Source organism: Ascochyta rabiei, chromosome 5 (genome assembly GCF_004011695.2).
Source record: "Ascochyta rabiei chromosome 5, complete sequence".
NCBI lineage: Eukaryota > Fungi > Ascomycota > Dothideomycetes > Pleosporales > Didymellaceae > Ascochyta > Ascochyta rabiei.
The window spans coordinates 1641948-1664891 of record NC_082409.1 but is presented as its reverse complement, the minus strand read 5'-3'; the positions used below and the strand labels follow the sequence as shown (position 1 = coordinate 1664891).

Sequence of the window (22944 nt, the reverse complement as noted above, 5' to 3'; positions counted from 1 at the left end):
GGCACAAGACGGTGTCGACACACAGCCTCGCACCCTGCACCTCGCACCTCACACCCTGCACCTCGCACCTCGCACGTCGTGGTGCCAGACAGACGAAGAGCGGGCAGTGCGCGGGGAGCCCCTCGAGCTTGCACAGCTCGCCAGTGCCGCGCACGTCTGGCGCGATTGAGGCAGCCCTGAGGCATGGCGATGCTGATGCCTTCTCCAACGGGTCCGGGCCTCAATTCTGCCTTCAGCCCCTACACAGACTCTCCAAGCTCGCCAGCCAACTTCAACAGCGTCTTCTCAAATAGGTTCGAGCTGCCCGTACCCACTCTGCTCTACAGCACAGCAGCACATCACGTACTGATGCATTCTCAAAGGTCTTCGGGCACCCACTCAGACCACCTTGTCCCTCCTCCAAGTCCGTATCCTGCGACCGTCGACCCCTCGCCCGTCGACAGCAATGGCACGAGCGCCACCGACCACACCGAGGTACATAGCACTCACATTTCCTGCCATCCATGAGCATGAGCGTGAGCGTGAGCATGAGCAGACGGGGCTAACTCGACACACAGATCGAGGACGATGCACAGGACGACATGAACGACTTCAGGTCGCCAGCCACCGAAGACATCGTGAGTCCGGCGAGTCAGAGCAGTCAGTCCAAGGTACGGCGACCACAGCGGCGACCTGCAGCGCCGCCTGCATGCAGGAACCACTCTAACAGTGACTCAGCCTTTCAAGCTTGACACCTCCCTGCCTGCACGCAAACGCTCAGATTCGGACGAGGCCCCTCCTTCTGTCATTCATGTACCGGCCGACTTCAAGCAATTTGTACGTAGCCTCTTCACCATGGTTGCACCACCTAGGCGCTCGCTGACTCCTCATGCAGGCCCGCCAAAGCGTGTCAGCGGCATCTTCGAGCGCAAACACCTCTGAGAACACGGCCGTCGTATCGCCTTCTACACCCGAGGCCAACATGGTCTTCGAAGCTGACGACAAGGTGCGTCTTGCTCATCTCGCTCTGGCTGAGGCCGTCATGGCTGAACACCTACAGCATAACTACACAACACCCATCGATACGTCTGTGCCCCGCAGCGCTCTAGACCGCAGCACACCTCAAGCGCAGACGCGTTACGATTATGAGGATGACTTGAAACGGCGAAGTGCTCGGAGGAGCGTTAACCTTGCTGGCAAGTGGTCGCTGAGAAGGCACAACATGCGGTACTGACTTCTACAGATATAGCCGAGTACGACGACCATAATCACACACTCTCTTCTGCGAGCTCGATCATCGACCAGGACGACGACGAATCCTCGCAATCGCAAGGAAACGAGCCCGCATCTACCGGGACCCAGACTATGGGCCAGGCGTTGCACGGTATCAACGAATCTGACAAGGAAGTCACTGCGCTCAAAAGTGCCTTGAATGAGTGTTGGACCCTGTGCAACTCGCTTGCAAAGCTTAGCCAGCACCACCGCCAGCGCATGTTCAACTACTCTGGCGGAAGTGCCGACGAACACGAGTATGCCTGGCGGACGTGTTGGCGTCTGTGCCAGAAACTGTACGAGAGCCGGGACGAGAACCCCTCGACCCAAGTCATGCCAACACTGGAGCTCTGTCGAGACTTTTGCCAGGCTTTGTTCGACGTGCGACAGCGAGGGGAGGATGCCGCCGATTCTGTATTACGGGTCAGCTTCGAGCTGAACAATCACCTCTACAACGCCCACGACCGCGCATTGCCCGAAGCGTTCCGAGAACGCACGCTCGACTTCTACCTGACGTTGTGTCACCGGCTGATGAAGCAACGAACATCTCTGCCAGAGGAGACGGACTCTTTACTCCATGCTTGCTGGTCGTTGGCAGAGACGCTCTTCAGCCTCCGTCAGAATAGTCGTGATGGCAAGGCTGCAGATGAGGAGCTTCTAGGCTCTGGTATTCAGGCTTGTTGGGAGTTGTGCGATCTTTTCCGTGAAGGCTGGACGCAGGTGCGGCCTGACCGCGGCACCCCACGTCCGACCCAACATGAATTCAACCTAGGCTCAAGTTCCGGCTCTGTGACACGTTCGCAACGATCTTACTCCGAAAGGTCTGGACGCTCGTCAAGCGTCAATGAATCGTACCACTCCGCCATCTCCTCCCGACTGCAGACACCTGCAGTACCAGACACACCGACGACCATCTTCGACGATCGCGAGGAGTTCTCACCTGCTGAAGAAAACAACGTGCCGAACATCCTTGTTCTTGGCCCAGAAGCGGGTCTAACACGGACACACGATCGCTGGTCTTCTGCATCCTCGAACCTTTCCACATACTCTGATGCCTCTATACACAGCTCGTCGACCGCGACTGCAGGACGGACAGACCCGAATCTCGTTCGACTGAAAGCTTTGATTGTCAAAGCTGCGATGAACGCCGGCTACAGTCGCCAAATACCGCTACCTGATTTCGTTCGTGCTTTGTCCTCGAACAGTTTCGGTACACTACCATGGCAAAGCCAGCTTTTCGAGAGTTACAGGAAGCTTGTTCTCGCAGACCCTACACTGCGGACTGCGCATACAGAGCCACCCCGAAGACTCTCTGCAGTGGAAATTGCTCGGTCAGTACAATGGATGGCACGCAGTGAGCAGTTCAAGTGGCTGCGCGACCTCTACCGGTTTGTTTTCGGCAACAGCCCTGAGGACAGCAGCCAACGCAACCTCATCATCAACGCATAACGACTCAATGACTTGTTACGCTGTACTCCCGCGCACTGTTTGGCTGGGCTTTCTGCTCTTCTTTCCGCTCTATACCCTAACACTCCTTTCGATTCAATCTGCTATCATCTCACGGCCATCCATGAAGCTTATTTGGGCCGAGATTCCATGTTCAGTTCGCTGTACATATTCATACTTATCGTATTTCAAGCTTATCACCTTGTGGCCCACTCTGCCTACAAACTCTATGCGACTGACTCAATCCACCGCCTATGGTCTCCACTTCAGTTGTTGATTGTCAGTCTTAGGGTACACACAGAGTTGGCAACGCAATGAAGCGGACAACACCTCTGGTTATCTTTATTTCATGAGTCGCGGAGCCAGAGAGAGTAGGCAGAATCGTGGCCAGCGGTAGCGCAGCTACATCTGCTCGGCAGATCCCGCCTGACAGGAGGAAATTACCCCTGCAGCTGTGCACACTCGGGCTAATCCCTTCCGCCTTGACATCAGATGCTGAAAGTGGGATGTCCATTAAAGAAAGTGACAACTCCATGAGACAAATCCGGATGCCCAATCAGATATGGCAGCACACAGCGATTTACGATCTGGCAGTGTTGCACATCCGTAGTGGCATCGTGGCATTTTCGTGTCCTGCCCTTTCCCGCTTCGTGGCGTGAAGATCTCACCGGTCTTCGTATTGGAATCATTTCGGTCTGGTCAGCTTTGCAGGGGTAGGCGAGCAGCGTGCCAAACAACCCCACGCGACCCAATCTGGATGGAAGAGGGAAAGGCTTATTTGTACCTTTGGACTACCTTTGGACAACCTTTGGACAACCTTTGGACAACCTTCACTCATCCTCCCAAATACTAGTAATTCACAATGCCTCTTGTCAAGCCACCCTTACCACCCCGGCCTTCATCTTCTGTCGATCAGCAGGAGAAGCATTTTCCCACGTTTGCGCTGTGCCCCCGTTCCAACTTCACAATAGGAGAGACCGATTGGTTTCGTATCACTACACCGCAACCATTTCAGAATGTGGATATCTGCTCAACCTGTTACAACACCTCATTTCGAGACACACCATACGCAAAATGCATCACCAAAGCTCCTTCCAAGCCAACGAACGTGGCCACAAGATGCGACCTCTCTGACCGCTGGAACCGCGTTGCATACCTATGGTTGTGCTGCCAGAGATCGCCAGATCTCACTTTGCTAGGTTCAACAGCTTCAATGTCTCGCGATCAAGAGGGGGTGTGCCCAAATCTCAACCTCCAGGACGCCTCGGTCGAAGTGCAAAAACAAGGCAAGCCCACTGAGACACGCACGTGGTACTGCCTCTCTGACCCAGCCAATGGATCGCTCATCGAGGACCTGACTGTCTGCTCAGACTGTGTAGCGCGTCTCTACCATATCTTTCCCTGCCTGAACCGCATATTCCAGCCTGTAGCCAATGGTCAAAAGCTGCCAGCCACCTGTGACCTTCTCACTGCACGCGATATTGGCACTCGAGGAGAAGAGTACATAAACCAGATCATTGAGACAGCCTTAGAAACGCTAGAGACTCGCACCCGGGACATGCGGTCTTTGGCCAAGTATGTCAAGAAATGGGCTCCAATCCCGATCTGCGCGAAGGCCCAACATGCTCCGCATGGCACTCCATCATACACATTCCCGCAGAGCATACCGAACTTCGCAGCATGTCAGGAGTGCTACACAAAGCACGCGCTGCCGCTTCTCGAATCGGACGCACCACCAATCGTGCTCAAAGAGATGAAGCCGAGTATGTCCCCCACCGGTTTCATCTGCGACCTGTACTCCCCACGGCTCCTGCAGTACTTCAAAGACGCCTGCGCCTCGTACAATCTCGACACTTACAAGCAGCGACTGCTCACCCGAGAGGCCAAGATGCAGGAGTACAATCTCAAGCTCGAGCAGATGAAGTTGCAGCACCAGCAGTTCCAACGGCAGATGCGCATCTACAAAACGCAGCAGCAGATGGAGCAGAGCAGTGCAACGATCAGGAGTATGCAGTGGAGCACTAGTGCGTATTACGCTCCGCCTGTGCGTACATGACTTTTCTCACCCGTCGGTTACTATACAGCTGTCCAAGTACTGACGTGTCTGCAGGTTGATTTTAGCCGCGTCAACGCCGCGATGAATAAGAGTCACGAAGCTATGATGCAGGCGGAGATGGTGGAGGAGAACATGAAGATGTTGAGGAAGGAGTGGGCTGACCTTTGGGAGTAAGGTGTGCAGATTGATGAGGTGGAGAGTGGAAGGTGGATGAGCTTAGGCTGCAGCACTGAGATGTTTGGTACAGAGATACGTCACGCCCTCCCAACTCTACTCTGAAAACCTCAAAAATTCTTGGGTTTGATGTGCTTCTGACGCAGGCTTTCAGAAACACGGCGAGTCTTGAGTTTATGGTGACAGGCACCTTGTTGACTAGTGGCAGGCGTCAACTGACATAGCTTGGTTGGGCAGTCATGAGTCTCTCCAGACTTTGAGAGTACGTTTTAGCCCACAAAATCGCTCGAGGAGATTTATATCTAGTGAAAAAGTTTCCCGGTTGTTGAGCCCTTGAACATGGATATTGAGTTAGGCGACAGCTCCATGTTTTGGTACGTCGACCTATGACTCTCGCGAGAACTGGAAGCCGTGCGGACCTGGCACCTAAAGCTCGACAGCAGGCAGCGTCTCCTATAGTATAAGAACAATGGATGTCCATCAGGGCTTTGACAATACAGAGAAGAGTCCTTTCCACTTGTGTAGGCATGAAGCCCAATCCGTTCGCTTCCAGTAAACAATTCAACTCCATCGCGACTCTTTCTCGCGAGCTACCATTTTGGAATGCCAATGACCGGCCTGGTATATTGAGCGATGCGGATCCTGTGCGGAACGACTCTGGCCTCGTACCTGTACAGTGCCCTCTAAGAACAGAAGACCGACGCAACACCATCGGTACCCCAGCGCAAGAGCCACGCAGAGGCAGTAAGGGTAACAGGCCGTTCTATCTCCACATGGTCGCCACCCACCTCATCGTCTTCAACTCCTTCGGCCTCATACAATCCTCCGTCACCCTCTCCGCGCCTTACACCACTCACCTCCACAAACCCCCATCTGCAATATCTTGGGTCGGAAGCACATCTATCTTCCTCACGTACACGCTTGCGCCTCTCTCCACTCACCTCCAGCGCTACACATCACACGAGCACCTCTTGCTCTTCGGGGCCGCGTGTCAGACGACTGGTCTGGCAATCGCAGGGTGGAGTCGCACGCCCAGCGTAACGCTGCTGTTTCAAGGCGTGCTGGTCGGCATGGGACATGGCGTGACGTTTGGCCCGGGGGTGGCGCGGCTGGCGAAAGAGCTGGGGGCCAGCAGGTGGAAGATGACGGCGCTGAGCGTCGCGGGATGCGGTGCTGCGACCGGAGGGATGGCGTTCGCTGCGCTTGCTCGGTGGGCTATGCATCATGTGGGACTTGGCTGCACACTGTGTGTCCTGGGTGGTGTTGTGGGTGCGAATGCGGTCGTCGTGCAGGTGTTGTTGAGGTGGAGACCCAGTGAGAGAGAAGCAGTCATCGACACACCATCCCGTCAGAGAGGGCAGTGCGGGAAAAAGATCTGGTTGACGATGCGAGTGCTGAAGGAGTGGAGCTTTGCGCTTCGCATCGTAGCCGTCTTCTTCGTCTTCGCTGGCCTTTGGATACCGTACTTCTACATCTGCACCTTCGCCGTCGATGCCCTGCACTTGGAACCTCCACAGTCCTTTGCCGTTTTCATGATACTCAATGCTGCGGGTACTTGTGGACGCATAGTTCCGGCTTTACTTTCCGACACTGTGCTCGGAACCGTAAACACTTACATCGTAGTTCTGTTGTTGACGAGCACGACTTTGCTGTGCTGGCCTCTGGTGAGCGCGAGTGCAAGTATGTTCGTCTGGGCAGGTGCTTATGGGTTTTGCGCGGGGGGAGCTGTGTCGTTGGTACAGGCTGGAGCCATCAGCCTGTGTGGCGGAGAAGAAGAAGCGGAGAGCATTCTTGGTGTTGTCTTTGGTGTTGCAGGTGTTGCGAGCTTGGTGGGTGCACCAGTAGGCGGAGAGCTGATCAAGGCAGGTGAAAAGTTGTTTGGTGGCAGTGGTAAATCGTATCTGCTGTTACAGATGTGCACTGCGGGACTGATGCTGCTGGGTTGTGCTGCTTCGATTGTAGCAAGAGTAACAAAAACAGGCTGGAAGGTTCTTGTGAAGATTTGAGAACGATTCGGGGGGGGGGGGACAAGTGAGAATTGAGTTGTGGTGAGAGCTTTGCAGTGAAGCCGGCAGGACACAGATGATGTTACAACATGCCCTTATGGCACTAAGGATGCTTTTCTTAAGAAAGACTTAATAGTATAGTCCCAGTTGGGTGCTTCGTTGCGCCTTATCCGCAGAATAACCGTCTATCATGCGAAGAAATGCACGTGCTTTGATGTTAATGTGTCCGGTCATGACCGAAAAGGAAAACAATAATGAAGCGGCGAAGTATGGGCTCCCAGGAATACATCTCTCAGCACTTGCCCTGCTGCCACATCTTCACAGACTTGACTGTCATGCCACGATCGTTACCCTCTCCCCACGTCGGCAACCATTGATCCTTCGCCTTCCAGAAGTCCCTTGCGGCAGACGTACTGCCATCAACCCAAGGCTTGTTATACTTTCCATCACTACGAGATGTCAGTGTTCAGTCCTGCAGTGAGTGGCAAATACAGTGAAAACACTTACTAGAACCATCCGTTCTGGGCACCAACCGCGACATTGAGAATTAAGTAGAACTTCTGGTCGAAGGGCGCAATAGCATTGCCGGCCTTGAGCCAGGGATTAGTGATCAGTGTACCGTTGCCGGTGGTCATTCCTTGGAAATTGCCCTTTTGCCAGAAGGGCTCCTTCTCTTTGAAGTCAAGATAGAATACCTGTTTCAGTCTGTTGCCGACGTACGTGAAGATATAATCCTTGTTCCATTCCAGACCGTAAGTGAAAAATCTATCGGAGTAGTCGGTGCGTTTCAAAAACTTGGTCCCATATGTAGTCATGTAGCCATCGTGCTGGTAGTCAGGTCCCCAGTGAAGGGTCGACACAACAGAATCGCGACCGCGAGGATATTTATAGTCATTTCCACGTGATTCTGCGATATCAATCTCGCCAGATGCAGGCCAGGCGCCGTAAACTGAATCTTCCGGCATCATCCCTGCGGAAAGTCAGAAGATAAGCAATGGTGGTAAGGCAGGAAACTTACAGATGGCGGGCCACAACCAATCTCCCTTGGGCATTTTAGCAACTACTTCGACACGCCCATATTTAATGGCCTTCCTCCCTTTGGTAGTGATACGTGCGGATCTTACTGGTGGGAGAACATAGCCGAGTGTATCGTTGGACGTGATTGAGCACATCTCCACGTCAGGAGATGTACAGCTGCCACCGCCACCAGCAGCCGTAAGATTTAGTGTGTGCCCATCAAGGAGCTGTGTCTCGGTAATACTTGTGGACTTGGTGGTCAACGTGGGTACGATGTGCAGACCTTCAGCATCTGTGAAAGAGTTCTGCGGATCGTCTGTAGCCCAGCCAAACTCTCCGTTTCCAAATCCTCCAATCTGCTACCGTGTCAGTACTTTATTCGAAGCTGAGAGAATTTGTCTGTACCTGAATCTCGTAGCCCCAGTTGTTTGAGTCGATGGATTTGAAGTCATCGTCCATCACAAGACAGTACTGTCAGATGTTAGTGAATTCTCGAGGATGCTGAGCAGAACTGTTCACCTCGCCTGGAGGGGTTGCCATCACATATCCGTCATAGAGTATGTAAGCGCAGACAATACAGCCAAGCGCAAAAAACGTAATTACAATAACATCATTAATCCTGCCTTTTTTAAAGCGCTTGTCTTTCAGCCATGGTTTTTCATATCTGTAATAAGTCAGCATCGATCCTAGTGTTTGATCGCACGTGTGAGCTGCATACTCTCCCCTGAGCTTGTAGCTCCTGAAACTGTGTGGCGACTTGCAAGTTTTGCCTGACATGTGGATATCCATTGAAGAGAACGACTGGGCTTGAAGGTAGCTCATCTCTCGTGCTGCTGTCGCAGTGGCTGTCGCTTCGGTCAAGGGAAACTTGAACTTGACATCTGTAAAACCCATGTTGCTGGTCGAGGAGCATTGACAGCTCATCTACAGAGTACCTGAGCAAAAGTCTGACACAAGCTCGGGTCAGCGATGATGGGAAAGAATGGTGTATAGAGATGCGTTGTTTGGTTCACGAATAATCTGCCCCACAGGGCTTTTGAGGCAGGCGCAAACCTACAAAACAACGGTACTGGTTCCCGCTAGGCCATCATTCCAGACCATGTTAATGTGTTCGACCAATCAGAGAAACTGCTCTTGCGGAACAGAATTATTGCAGATTGTGAAATAATTGTCCAGTCCCTGCTTATTAGATGCGGCTGATTCCCGGCTGAGAAGCACCATCAGCAAGGTGGAGTTGCTGAGACCAACACGTTCGAGGAAAGAACAGACGGTGGGAGTGTATAACCCCTACAGGAAGTTTTATTGGCTTTTTGCTTCGTTCAATTCTATCAAAAAAGGTATGTTGGACCACAAGGTCTTTAGTGTTGATAATACCCAGAAAAAATGTTACTTCGACAATTCTTCCAAATTTCCCGAGGACGCTTACCTATCACGCATTCTTTTTTCCAGTATTGTGCGCACCACTCTCGTTTGTCAATTTTGCCAATCGTTCCTTGGTACCGACTAATAACCGCTTTCTTTCAATATTCTAACACCTCCGAGAAACTCTAGGAACTCGATCTACGATGTCTTCCGAATCGAACTTCTGCGGCACACTTCTGCCTTCTGAGCTGTCAACACTTGAATATGCATCATCCCGGAAGTTTAGGTCATCTTCTGAGAACAACTCGACCGCGCCCAGTACAGTCCGCTCAGTGTACGAACAATCTGCTTTCTCCGATGGAACTGAAAGCCGACTATACTCCTCCAGAAGGAGTGGAACAGATTCTCGAGATGGAACAAGTACCCCTGGTAGTAGCGGGAGTACACGCAGCCGGCCCAGTACGATGAGAGTCGATGAGGAGACAAGATATCGTGCTGTAAGAACTTAGTCATCCTGCATGTCAACAGCTTCATCAAAGAGGCCTTACGAAGTTTGAGTCGCAGCTGAAGTCTTCGCAGATTATCAAGCATCTTCATGCCAAAGCATGTTCGATGCGTTGGATAGATTCCGGTATCCCGCATCCACTTGCGATATCAGGTGTCCTGATCAGGAAATCGAACAACGATTACGTGACTGAGCCCCGAGAAATAGATCATGGACTCCTTGCTGCGACTAGAAGAATCAACCCTGGTGTGGCTTTGACCATGTCCACTGATGGCACCGATGCCGTCTTCAACGTTCTAGAGGAGCATGAATCTCAGCTAATGTTCAGCAACGGTTCACAAATACAGATCTATGAGTCTTTAGCTGGGATTTCCCATTCGACCTCGATCAAGAAGTTTCAGTATGCGGCTCTTGTGCGTCAAGAACGTCTGTTGTTGATCTGGCACGATGACCTCAGTGCGATCCTCTCACAGTCCATGATTATTGAGTCCAGGATCCTTGGACTCGTATGGGGTTCGACAAAGAGCCCTTTTGGCGAATTCGAGGGTGGAATGCAATCGCAAACATCTTCAGCATACGCAGGCTCGACAGCCAAGTTGTCAACGGACAAAGAGAAAGAGGCCTCAATCCATGTTGACGAAGTGGATGGCGATATTGACGTGGAAGACTTCGGCCCAAAACAATCGCTCGCTCGTCCACTGATCTTCACAAGTCCAATTTTCGTCGGCCTTGGTGTTCTCCTCATTTGGATCCTCGTCGTTGGATTCGGCAATCGCGCTCTCGAGATCCAGATCATGACCGACAAGTACTACCCTCGTCTGGCTCTCATTCTATCTGAGCCTGTGTTCTTATGTCTGGGTCTCTTCTTCGTTATTGTCATATTCAATAGTTGCTTCCAGTTGATAGGGCCCATCGGTTCGATCAAAATCAACAGTCGGTTCTACTCTGCGATCAAGCCGAATCTAGCTCAGGCCCGAGCTCTTGGGTTTGCGCCACCGCCCATCACCATCCAAATGCCCATCTACACTGAATCGCTCGAGGGTGTCATCAAGCCGACGGTATCTTCTTTGCAAGCGGCGATCTCCCACTACGAGTCGCGCGGCGGCACAGCTCGCATCTTCATGAATGATGACGGCATGTCCATCCGATCTGAAGAGGATAACGAGCTCTTCAAGGAGTTTTATCTTAACAATAACATCGGTTGGGTGTGTCGTCCTGATCACAACTTTGAGGGGTTTGTTCGTCGTGGAAAGTTCAAGAAGGCGTCGAATATGAACTTCGCTCTCAACATCTCCAATAGTGTTGAAGAGGTCTTGCAGAGGTCCATCGACAACTTGTACAGAGATGGTCTCGATACTCTGACAGAAGACCAAGAGCTGAATTTGTACAACGATGCGTTGGAACAGGCCCTTGAAGAAAACCCCCATGCCAGGGCTGGTGGTAACATCCGTATGGGAGAGATAATCTTAATCGTCGACTCCGACACCATTGTTCCAAAGGACTGCCTGATGTATGGTGCAGCAGAGATGTTCCTTTCTCCGGAGGTCGCGATTATCCAGCACAGCACGGGTGTCATGCAAGTTTCACGAGACTTCTTCGAGAACGGTATCACTTACTTTACCAACCTTGTCTACACTGCCATCCGTTTCGCTGTAGGTAGTGGCGAGATGGCCCCTTTCGTTGGCCACAACGCCTTCCTTCGTTGGGAAGCCGTGCAGGATGTTGCCAATCCACCAGAAGAAGACGGTTATGTCTGCTACTGGTCTGAAAATCATGTCTCGGAGGACTTCGACATTGCCCTTCGCCTGCAGATTAAAGGGAACATCGTTCGTCTTGCCAGTTACCACGGCGACGGGTTCAAAGAAGGCGTTTCCCTGTCTATTTTTGATGAGCTCGATCGCTGGGAGAAGTACGCCTACGGATGTAACGAGCTGGTCTTTAATCCTATGTGCACCTGGCTTTGGAAGGGGCCATTCACCCCTCTCTTCCGCACGTTTCTTGGCGCCGATCTTCAGCTGTCGAGCAAACTGACCATCATCGGCTATGTCTCATCTTACTATGCTCTTGCATCTGCTGTGCCTCTCGGAGCCCTCAACTACTTTTTGGTTGGATGGTTCAATGGCGAACTTGACAAATTCTACGTCGATTCATGGCAAGGTAAGTGCAGCCTGCAAAACTCCGTCTGATCCACACTGACATCGTCACAGTCTTCGTCGCCCTTCTCGTCGTTTTCAACCTTTTCTCGAACGTTTGTCTTGCTGTTATGCGTTACCGCCTTGGAGAGATGGGCCTATTGGCCTCGCTTTCGGAGAACTTCAAGTGGATGCCGTTTTTCATGGTTTTCTTCGGTGGTGTTTCCTTCCACATTCTGCGCGCCATCTGCGCCCATATGTTCAGCATCGACATGAACTGGGGCGCCACCGCTAAGGAGAAAGACGACTCAAACTTCTTTGCAGAGATCCCGAAGATCTTCCAACGCTTCAAGTGGATGTACGGTTCGATGTTCGTACTCGTGGGTGGCATGATCTACCTTGGTTGCTTCGCTCCTCATGGGTGGGACATCAAGGGCGTAACGAGTACTGTCCCGATGGCTGTCACCGTGGGTATGCACATACTCTTTCCTATCGTCCTGAACCCATCCCTCATGGTGTTCAATTACTAGGACCTTTTGACGAAAGCGCGGCGTTCTCGTACTGACCTGTGCGGTGGAAAACCGGCTCGATTGAGGATAGACAGTACCCTCTTTACGAAGTCATGATCTGGATGTATCGGCGAAGCGGGCTTCTCAATAGATATCAATGGAACATAAAAGTTGGTGACTCCTCAAAAAACCAAATCCCGATGTGTGCAGGTACCAGTGCTCATGATGGCGAGGAATGACAGACAAGATAAAGCTTTGACTAGCGTATTTTCCACTTCCACACTGGCGGGCACGCGTGTAAGCTTGAACTCTGGCTTTGCACACTACAATATCAGCACAAAATGAATAGTACAACACAGATCCCATTTGCGCATTACGGTCACTGTCCTATTTGTCTATACCGAATCACCCTCTGATTGGTCAGCAGTCAGCGAGCCTATGTTGGCCTCGTCCGCGGTGTGACGTCAACGTTGTGAGGTGCTACTGTAATTTGCAGGGAAAGCGTCAAGATCAATCAAGATGGGCAGCAAGCACATGATTGCAATGCTTTGAAAGCAGCATCAGTCCCTATGATTCAAGGTCTCGACTAGCTACACACCCTACGACCCCGCATGCAACACCGATATGGCACTAAAAGCGCACTGAAAACCCACCGGTGGTCCAATTGACGGACAGGTTCCACCAACAGAATGTCCACTCCTGCGTTGTCTACTCGTGGAACCAAATCAAGCGTCAACTACCATAAGGATTATGTACGCTCAATATCTTCTGTCTCCAGATAGATGACTGACGTCGATACAGGCAATCTGGGACATCATCTCCAACCTATGGCACCCCGAATCTAACCCTGACGGCTATGTCTCCCTCGATCTCGCAGAAAATGCGCTCATGCACGAAGAGCTGCGCGACTTTCTAAATTCAAAGAAGCTCGTGGATCCCCAAGCTGCAGGGTTCACATATGGTAGTGGACCATACGGATCGAAGAATGTGCGAGCGGCTATAGCCAGTTTTGTGAACCACCACTTCGAGCCTGCCAAAAAGCTACTGCCAGACCAAATCTTCGTCGCAAATGGCGTGACCGCTGCAATCGAGCATTGCTCATGGGGCCTTGCGAATCCCGGTGACGGTATTTTGCTCGGACGACCGTACTACCGTGCTTTCCTACACGACATTAGCTCGAGAACCGATGTCAACGTCGTCCCAGTAGCATTCGGCGATGTAGATCCTTGTGGTATCGACTGCGTCTCAGAGTACGAAAAAACTCTCCTCATATCCAGAGATGAGGGCATTCCAATCCGCGCCCTCATGCTCTGCCACCCGCACAACCCCCTTGGTCGCTGCTACTCAAGAGACACCCTCATCGCGCTCCTACGCCTATGCCAAACCTACAAGATTCATCTGATCAGCGACGAGATTTACGCCCTCACCATTTGGAAAAACACGGTCGACAAAACAGGCCCGGCACCTGTGCCTTTCGAGTCCGTACTATTCATCGACCCAAGCGACATCATCGACCCCTCACTCGTACACGTTTTGTGGGGAATATCAAAAGACTTCGGCGCCAACGGCCTACGTCTCGGCGCCATAGTATCACCCGCAAACCCCGCTTTCATCCAAGCATGTCGAGCGAGCGGACTCTTTTCTGCGCCATCCTCCCTAGTCGAGAACGCAGTCGTACAAATCCTATCCGACGCGGCATACGTCAAGAGCTACATCAGACTGAACAAGAAGCGCCTGTCTGCCGCATACACGCATGCCATCACGGAACTGCGCAAGCACGGCATCGAGCACGTTCCCGGCGTGAACGCAGCCTTCTTCGTGTGGATCAACCTAGGCACCTTGTTCAAAATCAACATCGCAGGCTCCACGAGTCAGGATCATGATGTAGGCATCACAGCCAGAGTGCGCGAGCGGTTGATGGCGAAGAAAGTATACTTAGTTGATGGCGATGCCGCGGGTGCTGAGCAGCCGGGCTGGTTCCGCTTGGTGTTTACGCAGCCTGCGGAGCTGGTGAGTGAGGCTATTGGGCGCATCGCTGCAGCGCTGAAGTAGAGTTGTTTCCAAACTGCAACTGCAATATAGACAGAACGGGAATCTCTTCAACAGCAGCAATGGGGTTGTAGTTGAACGTTTGCAGAGCAGGTGCATCAAATAGAGCATGCACTATACGAGTGCAGATCATAGGAATATGGCGAGGTGTGCACAAATGCCTCCACATGCATAAATCCCGTCAGCACTAACCCCACCATACTACCAATCTCGTATAGACCTTGGATCTGCCTTGCATCGAAAAGCATACCTATGTCCATTTCTAGGCTGTCGAATTTCCAAAACATTTCGGCTATAGATTTTACTTGTTTCATCACATGACCATCAATTAACAAGCGCAACCTTCGAGTTGCATTCCTCCGCTTGGTGTAGTTGGTTTATCACGTTCGACTGTAATAGCTTCATTGTTATCGAAAGGTCCCTAGTTCGATTCTGGGAGCGGAGAAAGCCATTGTTTTTTGCGCTTGCATTGTCCATGATTGGGAGAGTGTGAAGCAGGGTATCTGCGTTTTTTGCTGACATGTGGGGCACGAGGTTTGAAAATTGTGTTGGGTCATAGATGATGATGCAGGCATGTATGAAGTGGACTTTACTGATCGATCTTGGGGTATCTGTTCGCTTGTATGAAGACGGATTTGTCAAACTCATCTTCGCTGGCTGGGTATCTTCGTAGGCCTTCCATATCCTTGCAAGGCAGCGCTTCATGTGGTCTTCCCCGTATGTAAGCTGCAACATATTGGCTGTCTTGGCGATGAGTATCTCAACTTCTGCCGTTCAACCTCGTCGTCTCTTCGTGCCGTTCTGCACTGCTGTGCCGTTAGCTCTGCGTTCGTCTCCACTGACGGCCACCTCATCGTCATTCATCCACTCTCGTCCAGCACCAGGGCTGCGGCGTCTGAACTGACCAGCGCCAATTGCGACCACCTCGTCCTCACTATCACTGTTCTCGATATCCAGGATTACAGGCATCATGAATTCCGACTCGCCATTCATAGTCCCGAACTCGGCAGCTGGTTCTTTGACGTCGACTGTAAGCACGTCGACTTCTTCATCTTCCTGGTCAAGTCGCCTCTTGTGTAACTCTTCAAGCGGTTGAATGTCGAATTCGTCTTCTCGTTCGATGTATTCGACGTTCTCTTCGACTTCGACGAAATCGGGCGCAAGGGCCGACCAGCGCTGGGGCTGCAGGATGGACCAGAGCCAGACACGACCGGAGTCGACACCGACTGCTGCGACGAACGGTCGTACAGGATGCCATTCTACTACTGATAGTTCTTCCTTTGTGCCTTCCAGGATCTTGACCAGACTGCCTTGCCCGCGTTCCCAGACGTATATGTGATGGTTCATCCAAGTTGACGCCGTGACGTACTCGCCAGATGGGCTAAAGGAGACATGGTTCCAGGACAGTCTCTGCACCAGATCTTGGAATCTGTGCTCGACTTCGAGCTGGAGCGTATCGAAGTCGAGTTTGGGGTCGCTAAAGTCTGGGAGATGCAGCGTCCGTACTATCCTGTCGCTTGCATTGACTACGATGTCTCGCCCGGACGGTGTAAGGCGAATGTATACGATGATGTTATTGGTGACTCTATACGAGTACTTGACCTCGTGTGTCTCTGTGTCGATGATGTTTATCCACCCTTTGTTTGTCCCTGCAATGACGTGCTTTCCAGAGGGTGTGAAGAGGGTCATCGTGGTGGTCTGTTTGGCGTCTTGCGCAGCTTGCTTCTCTGTTGCATTGTCGCGCTCGACCTGGGAGCGGCGGGGCGCTGAGGGGATCTGGTGCTTCACGGGGACCTGCTCGGTCATGTCGACGATGATAGGCTGGTCTTCGAACAAGGCGGCGACGAACGTCATGTGGTTTTTGGGGTGCAGCTCGGCGATGAAGATGGCTGCCTCGAAGCGGACGGTGCACACTCTGGAGCCATCTTGCAGGTCCCAGAGAACGCATTTCCAGTCCTGTCCAGCGCTGAGGAGGTAGCGGTCGTTGGTGGACCAGCTCAGAGACTGGACCTGGCGCGTGTGGCCGCGCAGTTTGCGGGCGACGCCGTTGGTCTCAATGTCAAAGATGACGACGATGCCATCGTGCTACAGGATATCAGTGTGGGGCATGGACCATGTAGTAGGGTGTGCATACACGTCCCGAGGCAAGCAGGTCGCCGCGATGGCTGAAGCGGATGGACGTGGAGTGGCCGCTGCCTGCATGTTGTGAGCTATGTGCAGTCGAGCAGCAGATGCAGCGCACTCACGCAGACGGCCGGTGATGACATCGGGGCAGTCCTGCGCGAGGACGAAGGGGTCGACGAGAGACAGATTCATGGCGGCGCGGGGTGCAGAGTGGCGTGCTCAGTTGGCAGCATCTTCGAAGCCGGGGCTGCTGTCCATGCGCGCAGGGGAGGGACCGAGCACGCGTCGCAGATGTTGCCTCGACTCGTCTCGCTCGCGTTGTTGCGACTGCGACGGCAGCAGCAGCATTTCCGCGGCGCTAGTGGCTGGCTTGGCGCCGTTCGCCGCTTCTGCCTCTTTGACGGCGCCCTTTGAGACTGCACGCCCACCCACTCCCACCACCATCCCCCCATCTCTCCGCGACCGGTCTGCCCCCCCAGAGCGCGTCTTCCACCTCTGCCAGCACGCCCGACTGCACCGGCGAGCTCCAATCGCGCGCGCACGCCTTCCGCAGCAGGCGCGACCCCGGCGAGCCCCCGAGCCCCAGCAGCCTCCGCCCCCGGGCGCTATTCTTCGACCACATCACTTCCAGCGCGCGCGGCGCACCAGCTCCATCTGCGAGCGCGGCCAGCAGGCGCACCAGCTACTACGGCACCTTTACACCCCCCCTAATACGCGGACGAGCACCCAGCTGTGACCATCCGCACACGCCTCCACCCGGCCGCCTAGATCGATAAAACGATTTCCAGCGAAACGCCTTGCCGCAACCTCCCTTCCATACCGCCAACATGCCGCCTGGCGCGCCAGCAGTATCGAAATGTCCGCTCCGGACCATCAAGGAGATCCAGTTCGGGCTGCTCTCCCCCGAGGAGATCAAGGCTATGAGCGTGGTGCACATCATCTACCCTGAGACCATGGACGAGGACAACAAGAAGCCCCGTGAACAGGGTCTCAACGATCCCAAGCTCGGCACTATCGACCGCATGTACTCGTGCGCGACGTGCAAGGAAGACATCCAGGTCTGTCCTGGGCATTTTGGCCACATCGAGTTGGCCACTCCCGTCTTCCATGTCGGTGAGTTCTCCCTTCTCTGGAACATCTGCCAGCACGTTACTGACACATGCAGGTTTTGTCGTCAAGATCAAGAAGATTCTTGAGACAGTGTGCCACAGCTGTGGCTTGATTCTCGCTGATACCGTAAGTCTTCCTCGTGAAGACGAACTTTTCAGCCGGTTGGACTTCGTGTGCTGACCGTCACTGCTAGAACCATCCAGACTGGGATCAAGCTATGAAGACCAAGGATGCAAAACGGCGATTTGACAAGATTTGGCGCATGTCCCGGACACGGCGAGTCTGTGAGCAGGACACCACGGACGAGGACCCTAAGAAGGCCCGCCGTCCTCATGGCGGTTGTGGCAACCCGCAACCTGACACCATCCGCAAGGAGGGTCTCAAGCTCACTGGCACTTGGAAACAGAAGAAGAAGGAAGAGGATGACGGCCAGGGTGACCGCAAGGAGGTCATTACCCCGCAGACGTCACTCAACATCTTCAAGCTGCTGTCCGACGAGACGCTCCAGATGCTCGGTCTGAACAAGGACTACGCTCGTCCGGAGTGGATGGTTCTGACCGTCCTGCCTGTTCCCCCACCACCAGTTCGTCCCAGTATTTCCGTCGACGGCACAGGACAGGGTATGCGCGGTGAGGACGATTTGACGTACAAGCTGGGCGATATCATCCGCGCCAACAGCCGTGTCTTGCAGTGTATTCAGGACGGATCACCGCAGCACGTTCTTACTGAGTTTGATACTCTGCTTCAGTACCATGTGGCAACATACATGGACAACGACGCAAACGGTGTACCACAGGCCATGCAGAAGTCCGGCCGCCCACTCAAGACGATTCGTGGTCGTCTAAAGGGCAAGGAGGGCCGTCTCCGAGGCAACTTGATGGGTAAGCGTGTCGACTTCTCCGCACGTACTGTCATCACAGGTGACCCCAACCTGTCTTTGGACCAGGTCGGTGTACCACGTTCGATTGCTCGCACTCTCACCTACCCCGAGGTCGTCACCAAGTTCAACATCAGCAAACTGACTGGACTGGTACGCAACGGTCCCAACCAGCACCCCGGTGCCAACTACGTGATCAAGGCCGATGGAGTACGTCTTGATCTCAAGCACAACAAGAACCTCGACGATCTGCGACTGCAGTACGGGTGGAAAGTCGAGCGCCACATCAACGACGACGACGTCATCATCTTCAACCGTCAGCCCTCGCTGCACAAGGAGTCTATGATGGGTCACCGCGTCAAGGTCATGCCATACTCGACTTTCCGTCTCAACCTGTCTGTCACATCTCCTTACAACGCCGATTTCGATGGTGACGAGATGAATCTTCACGTCCCCCAGAGCGATGAGACTCGAGCTGAGGTTCAGAACCTCTGCATGGTTCCCAAGCAGATTGTGTCGCCTCAGAAGAACTCGCCCCTGATGGGCATCGTCCAGGACACACTGTTGGGTGCTTACAAGATGACCCGTCGTGACGAGTTCTTGCCTATCGAACAAGTCATGAACATCATGATGTGGGTTCCAGAATGGGACGGTATTGTTCCGGAGCCTGCGATCCTGAAGCCTCGCTCTCTCTGGACCGGAAAGCAGATTATGAGCATGGCTATGGCGAAGGAGGTTAACATTGTCAAGCTTGACGACGATTCCAAGCCTGGGCCATGGAACGACATCGCCGACAAGAGTCTGATGATCATGGGTGGCCAGCTTATATTCGGACAAATCACGAAGAAGGTTGTTGGTGCTACAGCCGGTGGTGTCATTCACATCATCTTCAACGAACTCAGTCCCCTCGACGCCGTGGGCTTTTTCAACGCTTGTCAGCGCATTGTTTGCTACTGGCTGTTGCACCACGGTTTCAGTATGGGTGTGGGTGATGCCATTCCTGACCCGGCTACTTCTGAGAAGATTGCCGAGCACGTTGCAAAGGCTAAGAAGGACGTCGAAGACATCATTCTCACAGCTACTCAGGACAGGCTTGAGCCTCTGCCGGGTATGACGATTCGCGGTACTTTCGAGTCGAAGGTCCAGAAGTTCCTCAACGAAGGTCGTGAGGGTGGTGGTACCGCCGCTCAGAGCAGTTTGAAGCATTTCAACAACGTCGTCAACACAGTCATCTCTGGTTCCAAGGGTTCCACTGTCAATATCTCACAGATGGTGTCTCTCGTCGGACAACAGGCTGTCGAAGGTCAGCGTATTCCTTTCGGATTCAAGTACCGAACTCTGCCGCATTTCACCAAGGATGACTACTCGCCAGAGTCTCGAGGGTTCGTCGAGAACTCGTACCTACGCGGCTTGACTCCTTCAGAGTTCTTCTTCCACGCCATGGCTGGTCGCGAAGGTCTTATTGATACCGCTGTCAAGACCGCTGAGACTGGTTACATCCAGCGTCGTCTCGTTAAGGCGCTTGAGGATGTCATGGTCAAGTACGATGGTACTGTTCGCAACTCAATGGGCGACATTGTCGAGTTCGTGTATGGTGAGGATGGTCTTGATGGTGCTCACATCGAGAAGCAGAAGCTCGATATCATCACTTCATCAGAAGCGAAGTTCGAGAAGACCTTCAAGCTTGACGTCGTCAACACAGCGAAGCCTCCTATTCCAGCCAGCCAATTGGAAGTGGCGTCAGCAATCCAGGGTGACGTCGAGGTGCAGCAGTACCTCGATGAAGAGTTCGAGCAGATCAAGATCGATCGCGAGTACCTTCGTGATTTCATTGAAGACGACGACAGCCAGCAATTCCAGCTGCCCCTTAATATTCAACGTATGATTGAGTCTGCACAAGCACGCTTCGGTATCAAGCCGCAACAAGATCGAAGCAACCTTGAACCTATCCAGACCATCACCAAGGTTCGCGAGCTTCTGGACCGCCTTGTCGTCATTCGTGGCGATGATGAGATTTCGAGAGAAGCACAGGAGAGCGCGACCTATCTGTTCAAGTCTCATCTACGATCGCGTCTTGCGTTCAAGCGTCTCGTCATCGAGTATCGCCTGAACAAGAAGGCGCTGGACTACATTCTTGGTGAGCTCGAGGAGCGCTTCCTCAAGGCTGCAGTTGCTCCCGGTGAGATGGTCGGTGTCCTGGCAGCCCAGTCCATTGGCGAACCTGCCACGCAGATGACACTCAACACCTTCCATTTCGCTGGTGTGTCTTCCAAGAACGTCACGCTTGGTGTGCCCCGTCTCAAGGAAATTCTCAACATCGCCGCGAATATCAAGACGCCATCTATGCTTGTTAGGCAACAGGACGCTAGCGGAGATCAGCAGGCTGCTAAGCTTCTTCGCTCTCGTATCGAGCTTACCACTCTGCGTTCGCTTACGCACGCTGTGGAACTGTACTATGACCCAGAGATCAAGTCGACTTTGATCGAGCAAGATGAGGACATGGTTGACTCTTACTACATCTTTGGCGAGGATGAGGACAACATTGCGTCGCAGTCCAAGTGGCTGCTTCGTATCGTCCTGGACCGCAAGAAGTTGCTGGACAGGGATATCTCTATTCAAGAAGTCGCCAACACCATCAAGGAAGAGTTCAAGCCCAACCTGGCTGTCATCTTCAGCGATGAGAATGCGGATGAGCAGATCATTCGTGTACGATTCATCTGGGACGGCAACCTCCAGAAGGATGAGGAAGACGAAGATGAGCGTGACGAACGATGGATGCGAAAGCTCGAGAAGCATCTTCTTGACGATGTCACACTTCGTGGTGTCCGTGGTATTGAGCGTGCTTTCATTCGAGAGCTGAAGGTCGTTGCCGAGAACGACGATCGCTCGTTGATCCTCTCCAAGAACGACCCTCGTTGCAATGAGTGGGTCCTCGATACTACTGGTACAGCTTTGGCAGACGTTCTCGCCATCGACGGCGTCAATCCTACCAAGACGTACTGTAACTCTTTCATCGAGATCCTCGGTGTGCTCGGTATTGAAGCAGCTCGTGCGGGTCTTCTCAAGGAACTTGGTATGGTCTTGTCCTTCGACGGTTCTTATGTCAACCATCGACACATGGCCCTTCTTGTCGACATCATGACGCAACGTGGTCTGCTCATGGCCATCACTCGTCACGGCATAAACCGCAATGACACTGGAGCTCTTATGCGTTGTTCTTTCGAAGAGACAGTTGAAATCTTGCTCGAGGCTGCCGGCTTTGGTGAGCTCGACGACTGCCGTGGTGTGTCCGAGAACGTTATGCTCGGTCAGCTGGCGCCCATGGGTACTGGAGAATTCGACGTTGTCATGGATAATGCTATGCTTCTGACCATGGTGGAAGACAACTCGAAGGTTATGGGTGGTGCTGCAGCTGCTGGTAACTACCTCGACAGTGGTGCGGCTACACCGTACGATCTCGGTTCCCCAACATACGAAGGAGGTATGGGCATGGGCGGTTACGACGCTTCATTCTCTCCACTTGCTGCTGCGGGTGGTGATACTGGTGGTCTTACCGAGTACCAGCCCAACTTCGAAAACGGTGGCTTCAGCCCGTTCAACCCGGCAGGCAGAAGCCCAGGCTACGCTCCGATGTCTCCAGGCTACCCTGGCGCCAGCCCAACGTCTCCAGGCTACTCACCAACCTCGCCCGGGTACTCGCCAACTTCGCCAGGCATCAGCAGCCCGCGCTTCGGTGCCACTTCGCCTGGCTATGCCGCTACCAGTCCCCAATACTCGCCTACATCGCCGAGCTACTCCCCAACGTCGCCGGCTTACGGATCGCCCACTTCTCCGTCCTATTCCCCAACTTCACCGAGCTACTCGCCGACCTCTCCATCGTACTCGCCTACCTCACCAAGCTACAGCCCTACTTCGCCGGCACACCGTGGTGCAACTTCACCTCACTATAGCCCGACGTCGCCTGCGTATAGTCCGACGTCGCCTGCCTACAGTCCGACAAGTCCGCAGTTTGGTGTCAGCAACGACAGGCGTTCGCCAGCTTCACCAACTTCGCCAGCTTATAGCCCAGCTAGTCCACAGTACTCTCCTACAAGTCCCACTGGTAATGCAGCGTACTCGCCCACGTCGCCCAAATTCTCTCCCACGTCACCGGGTGCGGCACCATACTCGGCTTCTTCGCCAAAGTGGTCGCCTACCAGCCCGTCGTACTCGCCATCGTAAGTTTCAGCAGTCATAGTTGTAGACATCTCCATCTGCATGCAGCTGCTGACTTGAGGCAGATCTCCAAAACAGTAAAGGACTATCACTTCCGTCAGCTCTGAGAGT

General features: G+C 53.2%; 9 protein-coding genes and 1 non-coding gene across 11 annotated transcripts, besides 3 other annotated features; 8 read left to right on the top strand and 2 right to left on the bottom strand.

Annotated features, from left to right (window-relative positions):
• Positions 1-25: 25 nt before the first annotated feature.
• Positions 26-75: a tandem repeat.
• Positions 76-183: 108 nt separating this feature from the next.
• EKO05_0003715 (uncharacterized protein) lies at positions 184-2700 on the top strand (the record flags this gene model as incomplete). Of its 2 annotated transcripts, XM_059636216.1 has the most annotated exons (7): positions 184-293; positions 363-474; positions 558-650; positions 718-816; positions 875-985; positions 1040-1175; positions 1223-2700. In XM_059636216.1, the coding sequence occupies 7 exons, from the start codon at positions 184-186 to the stop codon at positions 2698-2700; spliced, it is 2139 nt and encodes a 712-aa protein (XP_059492199.1). The 2 variants fall into 2 exon arrangements, with proteins under 2 accessions (XP_059492199.1, XP_059492200.1); XM_059636217.1 differs by having other exon boundaries at positions 184-474; positions 875-2700.
• Positions 503-534: a tandem repeat.
• Positions 2701-3910: 1210 nt separating the features above from the next.
• On the top strand, positions 3911-4927 carry EKO05_0003714 (uncharacterized protein; the record flags this gene model as incomplete). Its single annotated transcript, XM_038938439.2, has 2 exons — positions 3911-4741; positions 4808-4927. 2 exons carry the CDS (start codon positions 3911-3913, stop codon positions 4925-4927), a joined length of 951 nt encoding a protein of 316 aa, XP_038800564.2.
• A 527-nt stretch (positions 4928-5454) lies between these two features.
• EKO05_0003713 (uncharacterized protein) lies at positions 5455-6933 on the top strand (the record flags this gene model as incomplete). The annotated part of the gene is made up of 1 exon (XM_038945287.1): positions 5455-6933. One exon carries the CDS (start codon positions 5455-5457, stop codon positions 6931-6933), a length of 1479 nt encoding a protein of 492 aa, XP_038800565.1.
• A 292-nt stretch (positions 6934-7225) lies between these two features.
• On the bottom strand, positions 7226-8844 carry EKO05_0003712 (uncharacterized protein; the record flags this gene model as incomplete). Its single annotated transcript, XM_038938316.1, has 6 exons — positions 7226-7382; positions 7441-7903; positions 7952-8306; positions 8356-8421; positions 8470-8614; positions 8669-8844. The coding sequence occupies 6 exons, from the start codon at positions 8842-8844 to the stop codon at positions 7226-7228; spliced, it is 1362 nt and encodes a 453-aa protein (XP_038800566.1).
• A 1233-nt stretch (positions 8845-10077) lies between these two features.
• On the top strand, positions 10078-12003 carry EKO05_0003711 (uncharacterized protein; the record flags this gene model as incomplete). Its single annotated transcript, XM_059636215.1, has 1 exon — positions 10078-12003. The coding sequence occupies one exon, from the start codon at positions 10078-10080 to the stop codon at positions 12001-12003; it is 1926 nt and encodes a 641-aa protein (XP_059492198.1).
• Positions 12004-12101: 98 nt separating this feature from the next.
• On the top strand, positions 12102-12479 carry EKO05_0003710 (uncharacterized protein; the record flags this gene model as incomplete). Its single annotated transcript, XM_038938261.2, has 1 exon — positions 12102-12479. The coding sequence occupies one exon, from the start codon at positions 12102-12104 to the stop codon at positions 12477-12479; it is 378 nt and encodes a 125-aa protein (XP_038800567.2).
• Positions 12480-13147: 668 nt separating this feature from the next.
• On the top strand, positions 13148-14510 carry EKO05_0003709 (uncharacterized protein; the record flags this gene model as incomplete). Its single annotated transcript, XM_038938264.1, has 2 exons — positions 13148-13210; positions 13260-14510. The coding sequence occupies 2 exons, from the start codon at positions 13148-13150 to the stop codon at positions 14508-14510; spliced, it is 1314 nt and encodes a 437-aa protein (XP_038800568.1).
• Positions 14511-14864: 354 nt separating this feature from the next.
• On the top strand, positions 14865-14952 carry EKO05_5t3. The gene has a single exon. It is a non-coding gene; the product is annotated as a tRNA-Tyr (tRNA).
• A 329-nt stretch (positions 14953-15281) lies between these two features.
• EKO05_0003708 (chromatin binding protein) lies at positions 15282-16823 on the bottom strand (the record flags this gene model as incomplete). Its single annotated transcript, XM_038938259.1, has 3 exons — positions 15282-16592; positions 16642-16703; positions 16754-16823. The coding sequence occupies 3 exons, from the start codon at positions 16821-16823 to the stop codon at positions 15282-15284; spliced, it is 1443 nt and encodes a 480-aa protein (XP_038800569.1).
• Positions 15607-15656: a tandem repeat.
• Positions 16824-17458: 635 nt separating the features above from the next.
• On the top strand, positions 17459-22914 carry EKO05_0003707 (DNA-directed RNA polymerase II subunit RPB1; the record flags this gene model as incomplete). Its single annotated transcript, XM_038938587.2, has 4 exons — positions 17459-17744; positions 17797-17867; positions 17935-22835; positions 22899-22914. The coding sequence occupies 4 exons, from the start codon at positions 17459-17461 to the stop codon at positions 22912-22914; spliced, it is 5274 nt and encodes a 1757-aa protein (XP_038800570.2).
• Between the last annotated feature and the right edge of the window lie 30 nt (positions 22915-22944).